The sequence below is a fragment of the Doryrhamphus excisus genome, chromosome 9 (genome assembly GCF_030265055.1).
Source record: "Doryrhamphus excisus isolate RoL2022-K1 chromosome 9, RoL_Dexc_1.0, whole genome shotgun sequence".
Taxonomy (NCBI): domain Eukaryota; kingdom Metazoa; phylum Chordata; class Actinopteri; order Syngnathiformes; family Syngnathidae; genus Doryrhamphus; species Doryrhamphus excisus.
In genome coordinates, this window is record NC_080474.1 from 841,154 (window position 1) to 858,650 (window position 17,497).

Below are 17,497 nucleotides of genomic sequence, written 5' to 3' on the forward strand. Positions count from 1 at the left end.
AGTAAAAGCAGACAGATGTCAATGTAAATAAGCAAGGTTTTTATTAGTAAAAACAAGATGGCGGCGGGATGCAGAGACACTAATTTGAACGCTCACAGCACAAAGCCATCATCGCTTTAGCGTCAACATAAAATCATCGAGTAAATGCCCGAGTACAAAATACGGTAAACATCCTTCCTGTGCGGACCTGGACCGTCCCAGCACCCGTCGCCTTCTACGTGAAGCACTACACACTTCATTCCGTGAAAGACACATTCTTACAAGCAAGTACATTCAATGATCGCAAACGCAGACCAACGATGGGACACGTTGATGTGGTCCTGGGAAGAGATTTACATGCACGGCGTCCCTGATTCTACTGGAAAGTTCTAGCTAAGACACCACAGCTTTTGGTGGAAGTGTAAACATGATACAAGCTAGGCTAAGTCTCCTTGGTGGCCTTCCAGTCTTCACTGAAGTCTGGGAATGTGTGTCAATTAATCCAGTTCATCCTGTAGACCGGAATGGACCAGTCCGTGCTCCCTTTGGGAACTGAAAGATCGCTTCATGTCCTTGGATATTGGGTAAAGGGTTCTGCGCATTTGAGCGGAGTCCAGTCGGCATTCAGCGCTCGTGTTGAGGATCAAGTCCTTCATGACGTTTGTTATGATGTTCTCCGTTGTTCCATTTCCCAAAGCCATTTTTGAACACCACCAATCTTCATCTCTTAAGTCCACGTCAGGGACTCTTTAATAGCGAAGGTGGACCGTGCCCACAAGAGCTAGCACCTCCTCAAATCCTGTCAGTGTCAAAGCCGTGTAATAGCCAACGTGGACCACCAAGTAGCTGGACCTAGCCACCTTGGTCTGTGACCGATAGACCATTTAACCACTTTTTTTTGGCCCATTTTGAGATGACAATCATGTTACAAACACAAAATTAAAACAGGTTCCTAATAAAACTGAAAATAAGTCAGATGATTTCCAAACAAAAGCTCCTGGTTAGCAGCCAAAGCTGATGTTAGCACCGCTAAAGCTAGTAAGAAGACGACTGGGATTAGCTGCTTGGCTAAGTCTTTTGTCTGCCATTTTTTTGCTATCTTTTAGCGCAGTTTGTACTAAGAGTACCGTGTTCCCGGACTGTCTGAAGATTGTTGGGCGGCTTTTGTTGGGCCTGGTTGGACCCCCTAAAAGGAGACGGAGGAGGACATCTACCAATTCCAAGGTGACCAGTACTCTATACGTATGTCATGTAAACAAGGGTTTTACCAAAACAATACAGACTATTTTCAAGAATGTTTTCGTTTTGAATGGGAAATTGTCCTCAGATGGGTCTGGGTCCGATGGACCGTTCACTACTGAGGCCTCATCAGTATGGGTCGAATACCTGAGCAGGTTCTTAGATGGTCAGTGTTAAGGACCAGAGACGGCGATCATCGATCTAAGCACATTTCAAGTGTACAGAAGCAAATTGCTCAGCAGATCCAAGGACAAGAAACGACCACAATGCACTTGGTCCTTTCGTCCTAGGAACCTTCTCCTCAGATGGGCATCATTCCGTATGACAGAAGACCACCAAAGCTCCATCAGTGCCATAACCTCGTCCCACATGTTGTCCCCAGTTGTCCTTTGGTAAAACAGCTGTTCAGACTTAAGGACCAGAGACATCACCCCTTTCCCTTAGTTCCTGCCGTTCAAGGTGCCTTGGGGAAGACCAAGGAAGTGCTGCCCAAGTTGCACCAGAAGTTTCTAGGACAGGAGACAAAGCTCTTGTCCTTCCTTGAGTACCTACATTCCCAGATAGGGTAGATGCCACAGGACTCAAGTCTACCAAAGGCTGGTCCCTGGGCAACAATACCGTCGTCTTTAGGCAAAGCAGTCCTGTTTGCCAGCGACAAGGATCACCCCGTTTCTTTTCAATGGCGTCCTCAGACTGGGACAGTGGATTCATTGGGTCTGATCCAAGTGTGGCCGAGAGACAGTCTGTTCAGTCCTTGAAATAACTGGCTGAGTTGAAGGACCTGAGGATGAAGATCCCCTGCTCCATTGGCAGCAAACCACCCAGGTACTGCCGAGCTGAAAGTAATTTCATCTCCAAAAGGGGGCGCTGCAAAATAAGTCTGGGAACCAAGGACCAGAGACCAAAGTCACTTCTTTGGTCCATGATCCCTCACAGTGTCTTTGAAACTAAAGGCTAACATCTTTGGACTGCAGGGACCTCAGTTACAGGATCAGAGGTATCGGGGAAGGCTGGGCACAGGGGCCAGATCCAGGATCACACCACCTCCAAAATCTGGTGGGCTTCCATTGAGAGCTTGTCACAGTGAGTTCCCCATACCGATGCTCACCAGTCCCTTGATGTTGGTTATGGGGCGAATGTCGTGCAGCTGTCTCCTTCGGTCGATAAACATCGCCAAACGCGTCGTGTCCAGAGGCGTCTTGGAGTAGTCTCCGCCGTGCGCGCCCCCGCGACCCACCCACGGATGCTGCAGGCAGGAAGTAGCGCTCGGCCTCTTCCTTGGATCCTGCTGGAGCGCCGCCGTCACGAAATCCCTCGCCGCCTGGCTCACACCCTGGAAGTAGTCATCCGGGAAGCAGAAGTCCAGGCGGCAAATGTTGACGCAGGTTTCCTCGGGCGACTCGTCCAGAAATGGCGACACTCCGCTGAGCATGACGTACGCCAAGACGCCCACGCTCCACACGTCGGTGGCGACGGACACCGGGGTGCCGCAGATGAGCTCGGGCGCCGCAAACTCCGGATTTCCGAGGAGCAGGTGGACGTAGCGGCGGTGGGCGGACAGCTGGACAGCGTCTCCCAAGTCAATGAGCTTTATGCAGGGGGTGGGAGAGTGGAGGTCCACCATGATGTTCTCAGGCTGGAGAAAAGAGGAGTCAGATGTCCCATCAAAGCAGAAGATGTAAAAAAAAACAAAACCGTATTCTCACCTTCAGGTCCAAGTGTGCAACTCTGCAGGTGTGAAGGTGCTGCAGGGCTTCTAAAATGTCGCTCATGAAGAAGGCCACCTTCTCTTCCATCAGCTCATCATGGGCCACCAGGTAATCCAGGAGGCGACCGTCCTCAAGCCTGGAACGTCCAACAAGATCCAAATATTGGCATGAGATCGTCATTGACGTCATCCTTTCCGTATTCCGTATCGGCATCATCTTACAGTTCCAGGACCAGCATCAGCGACGTGGGTGACTCGTAGGTATCCAACAGCGCCACCAGCTGGTGATTGTGGACATGCTGGAGGATGTCGGCCTCGTGCGCCGCCTGCTCCTTCTTCTGCATCTTCTTGCTCACAAACTTCACAGCAACCTGACAACAGATGCGGGCAGCGCAAACAACTTTAGAGAAATAAATACACAAATAATAATAATAATAATAATAATGCTGATGCAGGTAACTATTACTACTCGGTCACGGTAATCCATAAATTGATTAAGCCAACGCTTAAAAGGTCGATATTTATGAGGCCACAGACGGTGCAAAAGAAATGGCATCCATTTTAAACAACATACTGTACATTTAAGCTAACGTGGCTCACACAGCTACACGACACTTGACTACCATCTAGTGGCTCAAATGTCAATTACACCTCACATGACAATAATTCATGAAAAAATTGTGTCAAAAAATTTTGATAACATCGATTATAATTTGCAGCACAATTATCCACCAGCAAAATGTGTCTTAATGACAGGACTAATAATAATTAATTTTGCACCAAAATATACAAAAAATGCATCATAAAAATTTGTCTTTTTTTATACTTGCATGAAAAAATGACAATTTCCATTTTTCAGTAAAAAATAGAATAGTTAAATAATAAAAAATAATAATATTTGACACCAAAACATACACCATAAGACAGTAATGACTTTGCTTCCACCATCTTGAAAGGCATAATAATAACTTATAATAAATTATTATTATTATTATTATTTATTATTAAACAATAATATTTTTTTTAAATGCGGTAAAAGTGTGTGGATGCCTCACCTCCTTCTTGGTGGATTTGTTAAGACATTTTTTCACCACCGAGAAACGTCCTCTGGAGAAAGAGCACAAAGACGTCAGCCCTTTTCACCCCCCTGACCCCCCTCCCCCGTCGGTGTATGGGCTTCATTTGTTTACACCCCCTTTGAATTTTTTTACCTTCCGATCTCAGCCATCTCCGAGAAATTGGACTGAAAGTTTTCCTTCCATTCGATTCCCGCTCCGTCATGAGCCGTGTCTACACAGGAAACGTTAGCGTATTAGGTTAGCGTATTAGCAAGATGATGTTTGGCCCGCCACCGTTACATTTGGACCGCCACAGAATAGATTTGGAGACACCCCACACCACAACAGGATTAAGTGTCTCTAAACGTTTGACCTTGAAGGCCAGAATTCCGTGAATGTCGTGTGCATGCGTGCGGACATACTGCAGCTGGACAGAGAAACCATATTGGAGGGTTCCGACGGCGGGCCCACGCCCCAGCGGTTGGAAGCCCGCACTCTGAACTGGTAGTGCCCGCCGGGGATGAGGGTATCGATCTGAAGACACTCCTCCCGGCAGCTGGCCATCTGTTGCCATAACAACGAGTCTGGACAGGAGACGCGGTCTCAGCGTGGGACAGCGGGGAAAGGAAGCAAACAGGAAGTACACACCTTCCTGTCGGTACTCCACGGCGTAGCTGCTGACCGCACAGTGGGCGGAGGAAGCCGGCGCCGGCCAGCGGAGCATCACGGCCGTGCTGCTGGCCTCCTGGGCCACCGGCCTCCCGGGGGCTGCTGGGATACCTGGAAGACTCGCCGTGTCACCTCGTCGTCAAGCGGGGTGTCCGGCTAACGTGTGTTACCTTGCACTTTGATGGAGGCGGAGGAGGAGGCGGAGCCATGCTCGTTCACGGCCACGCAGGTGTAGATGCCCGTGTCCTGCGGCATCAGGTTGCAGATCTTCAACAAGATGTCCCCCGTGTCCCTGAAGACGAGGAGGTTGCGAACGTGAGGTTGCACGAGGAGAAGCCACCTTAGCGTCTCCGCTACCTGATGTCGATGGCGAAGCGGCTGTTGCTGGTCACCGGGTTCTGGTCGGGTCCTTTCAGGGTGACGGAGGGTTTGGGTCGCCCGCACACTTTGCAGCAGAGGACCACCGTCTCCCCGAAGGCGCACGCCACGTCCGAGAGCGGGACCAGGAACTCGGGAGCCACTGCGACGGCGGACACAATGTCAACGAGGAATAAATACATTCCAAGAAAAATTAGGGATGCTCCGATCTGGCGGGGGTCAGCTCGTTAAAAGCTTTCATTTAATACGGAATTTAAACCACAAACTCAAAGTATGGCGAGTTTTGGAGGCTTCACGGTGGGATCATCAGTCCAACGCCAGCTATCACTCGCCGTATGTGAGTCAGTCCAAACGCTAAGCTAATAACCTCCAACAGGAAGTCCACCTCCGTGCTAATTGGAAGTCCTGCTGGAGCTCCACCGGTGTCCCCTCACATCCCAAGTCTCCTAAAATGGCTCTGAAGTGAAATGCATTTGTGGAGAGTTGCATCATCACATCTTTTTCGACGCTAAGCGACGTTCTCGAAGCCGTAAACACATTCATTCATATCGAAAATGAGAGATTTTGTTGTTTTTGGACGGCAAACAAGCGGGCGAATGCAAGCCAAGACCAAATTTTGGATGCTAACCAAAACAGATGCTAACCAGGGAGGACGTAAACAGAGGTAATCCAAGTAATCCAAGTGATCGATATCGGCCAATTTCACTCATGGATAATCGGCATCGGAATTGGTGGAAGCGAACCCCGATGGAAGCATCCCTAAGAAAAATAAACCGGACCCAGACAAACGTAAGATGGCGGCGGTAAATGCTTATTACAATGAACATTTTGTCCTACCTTCTTGGATGAAGTTTGGGTTGAGAAGCTGGAAAGCAGATACTAGTATCAGGACACCATTTTATAACACGCACTTCAACACAAAACCTTGACCGCAATAAAGTCTTTCATATCATAACACAGTCATCGTATGAAAAACAAAACCAAAGTTATTTTTGAAAAAAAAAAGTTACCATGTTACGGGAATAAAGTTGGGGAGAAACAACATAAATGGAAAAAAGAGGAGGAAATAATATTTATATGATATTATTTTATTATTATATATTATATTAATAACATAATGATCCAATAATATTATTATTATAATCATATCCATTATTAAATATTATTATTAAATAGTAATATTATGTGAATATGTGAAAATATTATGGCAATAAAGTCATAATACCAGGAAAAAATTGAAATATTTATTAATATTAAATATTTATTTACAAAAGTTGACATTTCACAATAAACTCGTAATATTATTAAGAAAATGTTTAAAGTTTCAATATTATGGGAATAAAATCACAACACCAGAAAAAACCAAGAAGATGATTGAAGAAGGAAGCTGAAATATTTGGAACATAAAACAACGATCATAATGTAATAATTAATTAATAATTAATTCATAATAATTAAACATAATCATAATGTACTCCATAATGGAACAGGATCTATATTTTCATACCTCCATTCCTGTCTTTGGGTCCAGCTCATCGTCACAATCCGATTCATCGGAAGTGTGAACTTCCTGTTGGGAAAAATATGACCGGAAACGACGAAGAAGAAGAAAAAAGTGGAAGAAAGAGAATTATGGAATAGTGGGAATGATGGGTGGACGTATGGAAATATATATCTATATATATAATATATACAGTGGTGTGAAAAAGGGATGAATTTAAACCTATCAGCGTGGAAGAGGTTATGAAGCCATTTCTAAAGCTTTGGGACTCCAGCCAACCACGGTGAGAGCCATTACCCACAAATGGCCAAAACATAGAACCGTGGTGAACCTTCCCAGTAACTAAAGTTACCCCAAGAGCATCCAAGAGGTCACAAAAGGCCCCACAAACCATCACTTTTTCACACCAGCGTCTGTATGAAGCGTATAAAGAGTCAGGATGAAATGAAAAAGTGCGGTGAGGTAAATGCATGTTAAGTAGTACTGCAATAAGATGGTACTTTTAGCCTCGGCTTCCTTCAAAACTCACCTTTTTACCTGCAAGATTTATTCTTAAAGGGACAGTGACATCACAGCATGTTAGGCTTCACACCTATACAAAATACTACTTTGGTGTTAGTATTTAACAAAAAAAAACACAAGTCACCAAAGTCTACCTCTACTAGCCGTGCAGTGTGACAAACTACATATATTTCAAAACAAAAGTATTTTTCAAAAATCAGCGCATTCAAAAGTTTGGGAGCAAAAAAATGTAGAAAATATTAACAAATTAATTGAAATGAAAACAACTGGGATTTTTCAGTGGTTCTCAACTGTCGGCCATCTTTGTAGTTTTGATCATATCTACAGTGTATGCAACGCTACATGTGTAGTACTCGTAGCTAACTTTAGCTAGCTTAGCTAGCTTGAACTATTAATGCAGCTCAGCTACTTCCTGATTAGATACGCGAGACAGGAACGCCAGCTTGCGTCATCTCGCTAGCTCGCTAGCTGAACAAGCAACATGTTTTCCCTGGCTCGTCCAAACGGGCGTCAACACCACAAAGGGAAGAAAATCGTAATTTCCATCCCTGATGGCTAAGTTGTCCTCATGCTAATGCTAACTTCCTGGTGTTGATGGTTGAGAACCACAGAAGCTAAGCCGTGTAGTCGTGGGTGCACACACACGCACACACATAAGAAAAACACACGCGTGCACACGTGGTGAGCTAAAGTGCTGGGCGACAGGCACGCACGGGCCCCCGGCGGGCGGCGCCGTTACTCACTTTGCCCTTCGCCCTGGCGACAGGGGGCACGTTTTCTTTTGCCTTACGCAGCAGGAGGCCGTTCTCCTGACCTCTGACACCCAAAGTCGACGCCTCCTTGGCTTCGGCGCGCTTCCTGGCACGCAGCGTGTTCCACGACAGGGACTTCCTGTGCGGTACACCAACAACAGACATCAACGGGGAAGCGGAAAACGCCACGAGCGCTTGTTTGCGGCTGCAGAAAAAACATTCACGTCGTAAGTCAGCCCGAGTGGGGTACATGCCACCCATGAACTAGCATAGCATAGCATAGCATAGCATAATAATATTTGTTTAAATAGCAGCTAAGGCGTTGATGAAACGTGTGGAGGTCCAAACCGTTGATGTTAGTACAACTCATGACCACAACAGCTGAAAAGAAATCAAAACAGCAACGAAAGAGAAAACGAGATTGTGTCTTTTGCGGTCGGCGTCGTGTCAAATGTTTTAGGGTGAAATCAACAAAATAGAAACACATTTGGAACATTTTTTTTCAAATAAAAATGGGTCAAAAACTGGAAAAAGTTAACATTTTATGACATTAAACTTCATTATCTTATGATAAAATTGAATCTTATGAGACAAATATCAACAAAAATGTTTTTAAAATTCATAATCTGAATTATGAAGAAGCAGCAACACAAAATAAAGTTGGAATTTGTCGGAAAGTTTTAATATTATGGGACTAACGAGAAAATATTATGGGAATAATTTGGTCATATGAGAGGAAAACGTTAGAATATTTTAAAAAGTCAGAATAGTAAGAGGATTTTAAAATAAAAAATTAAAATAATGAAACATTTCAGTAGCAGAATTGAAATATTCAAATGAAAATATATTAAAAAATAGAAACAAAGAAGAAACAGATTTAGAACATTAAAAAATATTAAAAATGGGAAAAAAATGAAAAAAAAAACAGAAATTTATTTATTTTGAAAAACTCAATATGAGAATTAAATTTGGAACATTTTAAAAAACAGTAAAAATGGAAGTTGAGAAAATGAGAAAAAATGAGAAAAAATACTTGAAATATTATATTCAATAAATATTTTAATTTTAGAAATCATAATATCATGAGAAACACATGTGGAACATAAGAAAAATGAAGAAAGTTGACATTTTAGAAGAATAAACCCATAAAATTATGAGTAAAAATATATCAAATATATCATTTTAGCTGCAAAGACTTGAAATATTGCAACAAATATTATGAGAAAATAGACAAAATAAAGCAAATGATAGGAATGAAGTCCTACTATAATGCCAATAAAGTGACATTATTACCAGAAAAAAATGTAGCCAGATTATTATCGGTGAAATATTTGTCTAAAAATGTGAAAAAGAACCCAGATGGAAATTGTTTGCTCTGGTAGTTTATTTACAAATTGTTAAAAACTACAAAGTGGCGCGGAAATAAACGTCACGTCGCGTCACGTCGCTACCACATGCTGCACCCCCCCACCCCCCCAACAAAAAAAGGCATTATCATTTCCATATTTAAAATCCATGTGAAACGAGGCTCTACCAAAGATAATATTGCACAGCTTGACTTTGTCTTTAAATAGTGCAAAAGGAGCTCCTTTCCTCCCCTGGAGAAGTCGTGTGGAAGGTGTACAGTGAACCGCCAACATAAAGACCAGTCAACATCGTCCAATCAAAGGAATCCAGAAGACGACGAGAGGACGAAAAGAACCAAGATTGCCACAGACAACAACAAAAATCTCCACAGCGGAGAAGCGGCTCTGCTTTTTCTTTCCAACAGGAACAGAAAAAAAAGCAAAAAAAAAAAAAAAACAAAAACAAAAAATCAAGAAAAAGTGTTAGAACTGAAATAAGTCCGGTTTAGCTCCACATTGGAGAAGATTCTACTTCCGCACACCTCAAGGCTCAGAAAACAACATGGCCGACGCCCCCCGAGACACCCGAGCTCCGCCCCGCACCGGACCTCGCAGGAGCCGCCGGGTCCGAGTACCGTGACGGGCGGGGACTTACTTGATGTTGTCGGCGTCGGCCACCGCCGCCGGGAAGGACGTGGCGGAGGAGGAGTCCTTTAAAGGCTTGGGGGGCGGGCCCAGGACGTGACCCGGCACCCAGCCCTCGGCGGCGGGCGAGCGGCTGTCGGCGGGCCGGTAGACCAGGTACATGTTCTGCTGGTTGGCGGCCAGGACCTGCACCGTCTCGCCCTGGCTCACGCAGATCTCGTTCTCCTTCAGCGCCGAGTAGTCCTGAGTGACGCGCATGCTGGACGAGACGCCGTTGCAGCCGCCGTCGCCCTCCTGGGGTGGGGGGAGGGACGGGAGGGGGACAATGAAGGACAAGGTTAGGGTGCGACTACCAGGGCCGTGATGCCGTTACAGACGCCGTCCTGAAGGGGGGGCCGAGGGGCAAGGGCGGAGGTCAGGACGAAGGAAGAGGAGGAGGAAGAACAGCAAGGAAGTCAGTCATGGTTTTCCTCATCAACACAAAAGCTCCAATTAACGAGTGTCTTTAACAGCATCGTGGCTGGGGGGGGCAGTCCCCAAGGGGGCGGTCCCCAGGGGGGCGGTCCCCAGGAGCAAACCACCTCCATTGCAAATTTCCCCACTGAGGTACGAATAAAGTCAACAAATCGTATTACAACACATTTCGCAGCTGTGGCTGTAGGCGACCTCCACAAGATGGCAGCAGCACTCGGCAGCTTTAACAAGCTCTGTATGCGCTTTCGAATGTTTGCTGTGGAAGTCGTAACCTCGTTTACTGTGTCATCACATGACATTTAACATCTGTGGCTGTAGGCGACCTCCTGATGTAGCTTATATTAACTCCACAAGATGGCAGCAGCACTCGGCAGCTTTAACGAGCCTCTGCATGCGCTTTTAAACGTCGGCTGTGGAAGTCGTACCCTTGTTTACTGTCATCACGTGACATTTAACATCTGCGGCTGTAGGCGACCTCCTGATGTAGCTTATATTAACTCCACAAGATGGCAGCAGCAGCTTTAACGAGCTCTGCATGCGCTTTTAAACGTCGGCTGTGGAAGTCGTACCCTTGTTTACTGTCATCACATGACATTTAACATCTGCGGCTGTAGGCGACCTCCTGATGTAGCTTATATTAACTCCACAAGATGGCAGCAGCAGCTTTAACGAGCTCTGCATGCGCTTTTAAACGTCGGCTGTGGAAGTCGTACCCTTGTTTACTGTCATCACATGACATTTAACATCTGCGGCTGTAGGCGACCTCCTGATGTAGCTTATATTAACTCCACAAGATGGCAGCAGCAGCTTTAACGAGCTCTGCATGCGCTTTTAAACGTCGGCTGTGGAAGCCGTACCCTTGTTTACTGTCATCACATGACATTTAACATCTGCGGCTGTAGGCGACCTCCTGATGTAGCTTATATTAACTCCACAAGATGGCAGCAGCACTCGGCAGCTTTAACGAGCCTCTGCATGCGCTTTCAAATGTTTGCTGTGGAAGTCGTAACCTCGTTTCCTGTCATCACATGACATTTAACATCTGCGGCTGTAGGCGACCTCCTGATGTAGCTTATATTAACTCCACAAGATGGCAGCAGCAGCTTTAACGAGCTCTGCATGCGCTTTTAAACGTCGGCTGTGGAAGTCGTACCCTTGTTTACTGTCATCACATGACATTTAACAGCTGCGGCTGTAGGCGACCTCCTGATGTAGCTTATATTAACTCCACAAGATGGCAGCAGCAGCTTTAACGAGCTCTGCATGCTGCTTTTAAACATCGGCTGTGGAAGTCGTACCCTTGTTTACTGTCATCACATGACATTTAACATCTGCGGCTGTAGGCAACCTCCTGATGTAGCTTATATTAACTCCACAAGATGGCAGCAGCAGCTTTAACGAGCTCTGCATGCGCTTTTAAACGTCGGCTGTGGAAGTCGTACCCTTGTTTACTGTCATCACATGACTTTTAACATCTGCGGCTGTAGGCGACCTCCTGATGAAGCTTATATTAACTCCACAAGATGGCAGCAGCAGCTTTAACGAGCTCTGCATGCGCTTTTAAACGTCGGCTGTGGAAGTCGTACCCTTGTTTACTGTCATCACATGACTTTTAACATCTGCGGCTGTAGGCGACCTCCTGATGTAGCTTATATTAACTCCACAAGATGGCAGCAGCAGCTTTAACGAGCTCTGCATGCGCTTTTAAACGTCGGCTGTGGAAGTCGTACCCTTGTTTACTGTCATCACATGACATTTAACATCTGCGGCTGTAGGCGACCTCCTGATGTAGCTTATATTAACTCCACAAGATGGCAGCAGCAGCTTTAACGAGCCTCTGCATGCGCTTTTAAAGTCGGCTGTGGAAGTCGTACCCTTGTTTACTGTCATCACATGACATTTAACAGCTGCGGCTGTAGGCAACCTCCTGATGCTTTGAGTGGAATGGGATGAGCGGCTCTCGGGTGTGGAGCGTGTTTAGATGGGCGGTAGAGTTTCTGGTTGCAACTCACCCACGACGTTCCCCCGTTGGAGGTGGAAGCGGTCATCTGGCCCCGCCCCCTCTCGCCCTCCTTCTCGCCCGGCCCGACCGCCGACGAAGGCCGGCTGTGGGAGGACGTGGCCGAGCGGTTGCTGGCGGTGGAGCGCTTTCTGGTCAGCGAGGCGCTGGCCCCGCCCCGCTCCCGCTGGTACTCGATGGGGGACTGCAGCGCTGCGTTCAAGGACGCATCAAGGCGATGAAGCGACGGCAGACAACGGCGACGTCAAGGTCAAAAGGACGCTCGCTCACCCGACAGGAAGTTGCTTTGGGCATCCAGCAGGTCCTGGATGTGCCCGATCCAGACCTGCTTGATGTCCACGTTGGCGGCCTGCAGCGTGAAACGCTCCGACGAGCCGCGAGACGACAGGATGAACTTACACGGGTCGTTATCCGCGCTCTCCTCCAGGCCCAGGTAGGACACCTGCACACCACCTCAGGAGTTAGGAATCCAGGAAGTAGACACATCCCCTCACTTGTCAAAGATCCTCTCCTGCTGCGGTACCTTGATGCTCTTCTTGAACTGGTATCCGGGCGTGGACGAGCCTTTCCGGAGAAGCTCGCTGAAGATGACGATCTGCTCGAACAGGAAAACCCTGCGTTCTTTCGAGCGCGACAGGACGCCGGCGTCCTGCTCGGTCACGAAGAACGTCTCCTGCTGCAGGAGCTTGCCCTGACTGGTCAGCTTACCCTGCGGAGGAACCGTGGAGATCCTTTTAGGAGGTCCTGGATGTGTCAATCAAGTACAATGCTCTCCAATAGGAGACCTCTCAGGGAAAAATGGCGACCTACGTCGATTTGTGTCGTCTCGCCAGAACTACAAACTAAAGTAAACATGGAAAGTCTCCACGGAGGAAGACCTTTGCTTCCAGGACCGGCGTGGCTATCGTTGCCACGCCCACAAACGTACCTCGTAGCCTTGCAGTCGGCCTAAGTTCATCATGTCGTTGCACAGTTTGGGAACCTGAGACATCAAATCCACGGCTTTCTGTTCGGAGACACGCCACATTTTAGCACGAGACATTTAGGTCCCATGGGAAACACGGACGCTCCTTTTTTTTTTTTTTACCTCAATTTGTTCACAGTCCATTCCGGCTTTGGAGCTGTACTTGAGGAAATCCTGGAGCACAAGCAGGACGTTAGACTAGGACGCCTTGCGGTGTCAGCACAAAGTCCATCACGCACCTTCAGTAGTAGCTGGTATTTGGTGATTCTTTGGATTGGCTTGATCAGGAAGTCGCTGATGGTCAGTCGGGACTGGATGTCCTGCTGGACGCCCTGCGGGGATCAAACACGTGGCATCACAAGCATGGACAGCCCATGAGTATGTGGGAGTCTCCCAGGTGTCTTACTTTCTCTTATCATGTCTACTATATTGGGTAATAGGAGTGTAAAGGTGACTATAGGGGTGCTATTTCATGTCTAGAGGGCTCTAATAATGCAAAAAATCATTTAAAAGTTAATAAACAAGTGTGATGTGTGTTAGAGTATGTCTTATTCTCTCTTACTATGTCCACTATATTAGGTAATAGGAGTGTAAAGGAGACTATAGGGGTGCTATTTCATGTCTAGAGGGCTCTAATAATGCTAAAAATCATTTAAAAGTTAATAAACAAGTGTAATGTGTGTTAGAGTATGTCTTATTCTCTCTTACTATGTCCACTATATTAGGTAATAGGAGTGTAAAGGAGACTATAGGGGTGCTATTTCATGTCCAGAAGACTCTAATAATGCTAAAAATCATTTAGAAGTTCATAAACAAGTGTAATGTGTGTTAGAGCATGTCTTATTCTCTCTTACATGTCCACTATAGTAGGTAATAGGAGTGTAAAGGTGACTATAGGGGTGCTATTTCATGTCTAGAGAGCTCTAATAATGCTAAAAATCATTTAGAAGTTAATAAACAAGTGTAATATGTGTTAGAGCATGTCTTATTCTCTCTTACCATGTCCACTATAGTAGGAAATAGGAGTGTAAACGTGACTATAGGGGTGCTATTGCATGTCTACGGTGCTTTAATAATGTTCTACTAATGTTAAAAAGTGTATTTAGAAGGTGATGAACAGGATTTCTATGTACTATATGTCATATTCTCTTATTATATCTACTATATTGGGTAATTGGGTAATTGTCTTATTCTCTCGTACCATGTTCACTATAGTTTGTAATAGGAGTGTAAAGGTGACTATAGGGGTGTTATTTCATGTCTACAGGGCTCTAATACTGTTAAAATGTGTATTTAGAAGGTGGTAAACAGGTTTTTCAATTACTATGTCATATTTTCTCTTATTATATCTACTATATTGTGTAATAGAAGTGTAAAGGTGACTATAGGGGTGTTATTTCAAGTCTAGAGGGCTCTAATAATGCTAAAAATCATTTAGAAGTTCATAAACAAGTGCAATATGTGTGAGTATGTCTTGTTCTCTGTTATCATGTCCACTATATTAGGTAATAGAAGTGTAAAGGTGACTATAGGGGTGTTATTTCATGTCTAGAGGGCTCTAATAATGCTAAAAATCATTTAGAAGCTCATAAACAAGTGCAATGTGTATTAGTATGTCTTATTCTCTCGTACCATGTCCACTATATTGGGTAATAGGAGTGTAAAGGTGACTATAGGGGTGTTATTTCATGTCTACAGGGCTCATGAAATAACACGTTAATTAATGTTAAAAAGTGTATTTAGAAGGTGGTAAACCAGGTGTTCTATGTCATATTTCTCTTATTATATGTACTACATTGGGTAAGGAGTGGCGCCACAGGAAGTGCTAAAGGTCAGTGATGTCTGTTTTTTCTTCTTTATGATGCATTTGTACGACAAAGACTCCATAGACACTTCTAGTGGGATATGTAGGAGCGCCACTCCTCACAATGGGGTCTAAAGAGTAAGAAGGGTAAAAGGCGAAGACTTACGTCAAAATATGTATCATATTCGGCGACAATGAACTCAGACTTGGGTTTATTCTGGCAGTAGATGACATACATGTGCAGTCGTCTCTCCTGGCAAAGCAACACAAAGCAAAAGGTCAGGAGGCGGACCCTCACGCCAGACGCCCGACTCGCCTTCCCCCCCTCACGTGTTTGATGAAGAGCTCGGGGAGATGCTCGTGGTCGTCCAGACATTTCTCCAGCTCGCCCACGAAGAAGCTGCCGAAGAAGAGCGCCGCTGTTATTTGCTAAGCGGACGTAGGCGAACCGCCACGCCGCGGATAACCTGGACACTTACTCTCGGTGCCAGTCGGAGATCTGGTGGATGTTCCCAAACACAATCTTCTCTTTTCCTTTCATGTCCTCTGGGACGCCCTTCTCCTCGATCCTCTTCATGAAACCCTGCGAGGAGGAGGAAGAGTCCACGTGTCAGCCGGTCAGCACCGAGAACGTTCCAGCCATGAAAAGCCCAGAATTACCTCAACCACGATGCCCAAGTCTTTCACGTAGTCCTTCTCTGTCTGGATCAGCTCGTTGAGAACAAACCTAAACACAAACAGGAAGACGAATCATCATGTCCATCCGTCTATTATTTGCTTTGTTTGTGGAAGGGATACGACGTGGACTCACATGCGCCCCCTCATGGCTTTGGCTCTCTGCTCCAGCTCAGGGTTCCGGGGCTGCACGGGAGTGCTTTGTTCTGGGGGCGACAGCGGGGTGAATCCTGGGTAGGCTCCAGGTTCTAAGGTCTGTCGGAGAGAAAAGACGCACCTTGAAGACCTTCGTGTAACGTATTATTACAACGGCGAAAAGATCGCCGATGCCAACCGCTCTTTCACAATATTCAGATTTTAGCATCGACCCCCAGGTGCAAAACGTGCAACTTCATTCTCTCCGTTTTCTATATCACATCTTCAGATAATAACATATTTTCTTCAATATTTCAACTTTATAATTCTTATTAAAATGTAAAAAATATTAAAAATATATAAATATAATATATATAAAATACATTTTTCCTCAGAATATTATGACTCCTAAATTTTATAAATTTTATAAATTGACAATTTTTTCCAATTATGACTTTATTCTACTTTTTTATTCTAGTTTTATTTTTTTTGCTCTTGATTTCTTGTATAAAGGAATCGTTTACCACAAAGAGATTTCCTCCACTTATTATACATAAAAACCTATTTCTATCTGCGATTAAATCTGAGTTAATTATGGACAAAATGTGATTAATCACGATCAAATATTGTAATGGATTGACATCCCTAATTAATTAGCATCCATGGTTCTGCAGCCTTTAGTTTGGAGTCCTCACCCAGCTGGAGAAGATGCAGCATTCAGCCAGCAGAGGGCGACATTGCATCATTGCATCATTGCATCATTGCATCACATGCACACGCGGCAGCATCATCACATCCGGGTCAGACTCACCATCTTGGTTTTAACCAGCTTTTCTATGGCGCTAACCAGCTCGGCGGCACACGGCACCTCAGAGGACGACTGCAGAGACGTTAGCAAGGACGAGGACTGAGAGGAGGAAGACCAGAAGAAGAAGAAGAAGAAGAAGAAGCCATCAGCAACATCATGGGCGTGTTAGGAAGGTTGGCGGGAAGGACAGGGAGGAAGGAGGAAGGGAGGAAGGAATGTGGAGGGAAACTGACGTCTACGGCAGAGGGGAGCGAAGGGTAGCGTGAGTGGCGTTTACACCAATTCATCCCAATTCATTCCAGTTTCACTCCGCATTTGCAAATGAGGATATTTTTCCTCAGAATATTCCAACGTTATTCTCAAACTATGACTTCTTCTCGTTGGATCATATTTTGACTTATTCTTCTTAAAAGATTGCCGATTTGTTCACTTCTAATTTGAGAATGTGCTGCATTTGGGACGCCCCCCGCCTATTGGTCACCTTGTCGTCCTGGGCCGAGGGGTCCTTGATGATCTCCATGGGGGGAGGCAGGGGGGTGTGGGCCTCCTCGTCCTGCTCCTCCTCGCCGCCGCTCTGCATGCCAGAGGGCGTCTTGGAGAGGAGGTTGGCGTCCTTGCGCTGAGGAAGAGGAGGAGGAGGAAGATGTGACGCCATGCTTGATACAGTAAAAGACGCCATGATCGGCTACCTCGTCAATGACGTCATCCTGCAGGCCGGGGTCGGCTTGTCCCTTCCTGCTCTCCTCTCGCCCCGACCCGGGACCTGTCAATCAGTTGATCAGTCAGCATTCATGGAGGAGAAAAGGCGGGACGTACGGTA

At 45.7% G+C, this 17,497-nt stretch overlaps 1 protein-coding gene across 5 annotated transcripts in view; it reads right to left on the bottom strand.

The window, feature by feature from the left end:
- Positions 1 to 5: 5 nt before the first annotated feature.
- kalrna (kalirin RhoGEF kinase a) overlaps positions 6 to 17,497 on the bottom strand; it is a 72,779-nt gene continuing 55,287 nt past the window's right edge. For 3 of the 5 annotated variants that reach the window (XM_058081191.1, XM_058081193.1, XM_058081192.1), the window contains 27 exons: positions 17,367 to 17,440; positions 17,159 to 17,296; positions 16,681 to 16,776; positions 15,871 to 15,989; positions 15,720 to 15,786; positions 15,539 to 15,642; positions 15,390 to 15,459; positions 15,226 to 15,312; positions 13,495 to 13,587; positions 13,379 to 13,429; positions 13,220 to 13,297; positions 12,815 to 13,000; positions 12,562 to 12,733; positions 12,284 to 12,483; positions 9,808 to 10,091; positions 7,798 to 7,945; positions 6,539 to 6,601; positions 5,869 to 5,896; positions 5,011 to 5,173; positions 4,824 to 4,945; positions 4,633 to 4,764; positions 4,407 to 4,568; positions 4,138 to 4,216; positions 3,982 to 4,033; positions 3,149 to 3,297; positions 2,925 to 3,063; positions 10 to 2,854 (listed from right to left, as the gene is read on the bottom strand). In XM_058081191.1, the coding sequence (XP_057937174.1) occupies positions 2,297 to 2,854; positions 2,925 to 3,063; positions 3,149 to 3,297; positions 3,982 to 4,033; positions 4,138 to 4,216; positions 4,407 to 4,568; positions 4,633 to 4,764; positions 4,824 to 4,945; positions 5,011 to 5,173; positions 5,869 to 5,896; positions 6,539 to 6,601; positions 7,798 to 7,945; positions 9,808 to 10,091; positions 12,284 to 12,483; positions 12,562 to 12,733; positions 12,815 to 13,000; positions 13,220 to 13,297; positions 13,379 to 13,429; positions 13,495 to 13,587; positions 15,226 to 15,312; positions 15,390 to 15,459; positions 15,539 to 15,642; positions 15,720 to 15,786; positions 15,871 to 15,989; positions 16,681 to 16,776; positions 17,159 to 17,296; positions 17,367 to 17,440 (3,614 nt within the window). In that variant the 3' untranslated portion in view covers positions 10 to 2,296. Of the gene's footprint in view, positions 2,855 to 2,924; positions 3,064 to 3,148; positions 3,298 to 3,981; positions 4,034 to 4,137; positions 4,217 to 4,406; positions 4,569 to 4,632; positions 4,765 to 4,823; positions 4,946 to 5,010; positions 5,174 to 5,868; positions 5,897 to 6,538; positions 6,602 to 7,797; positions 7,946 to 8,830; positions 10,092 to 12,283; positions 12,484 to 12,561; positions 12,734 to 12,814; positions 13,001 to 13,219; positions 13,298 to 13,378; positions 13,430 to 13,494; positions 13,588 to 15,225; positions 15,313 to 15,389; positions 15,460 to 15,538; positions 15,643 to 15,719; positions 15,787 to 15,870; positions 15,990 to 16,680; positions 16,777 to 17,158; positions 17,297 to 17,366; positions 17,441 to 17,497 lie in introns of those variants that run through there. The other 2 variants (XM_058081189.1, XM_058081194.1) reach the window with 2 other exon arrangements.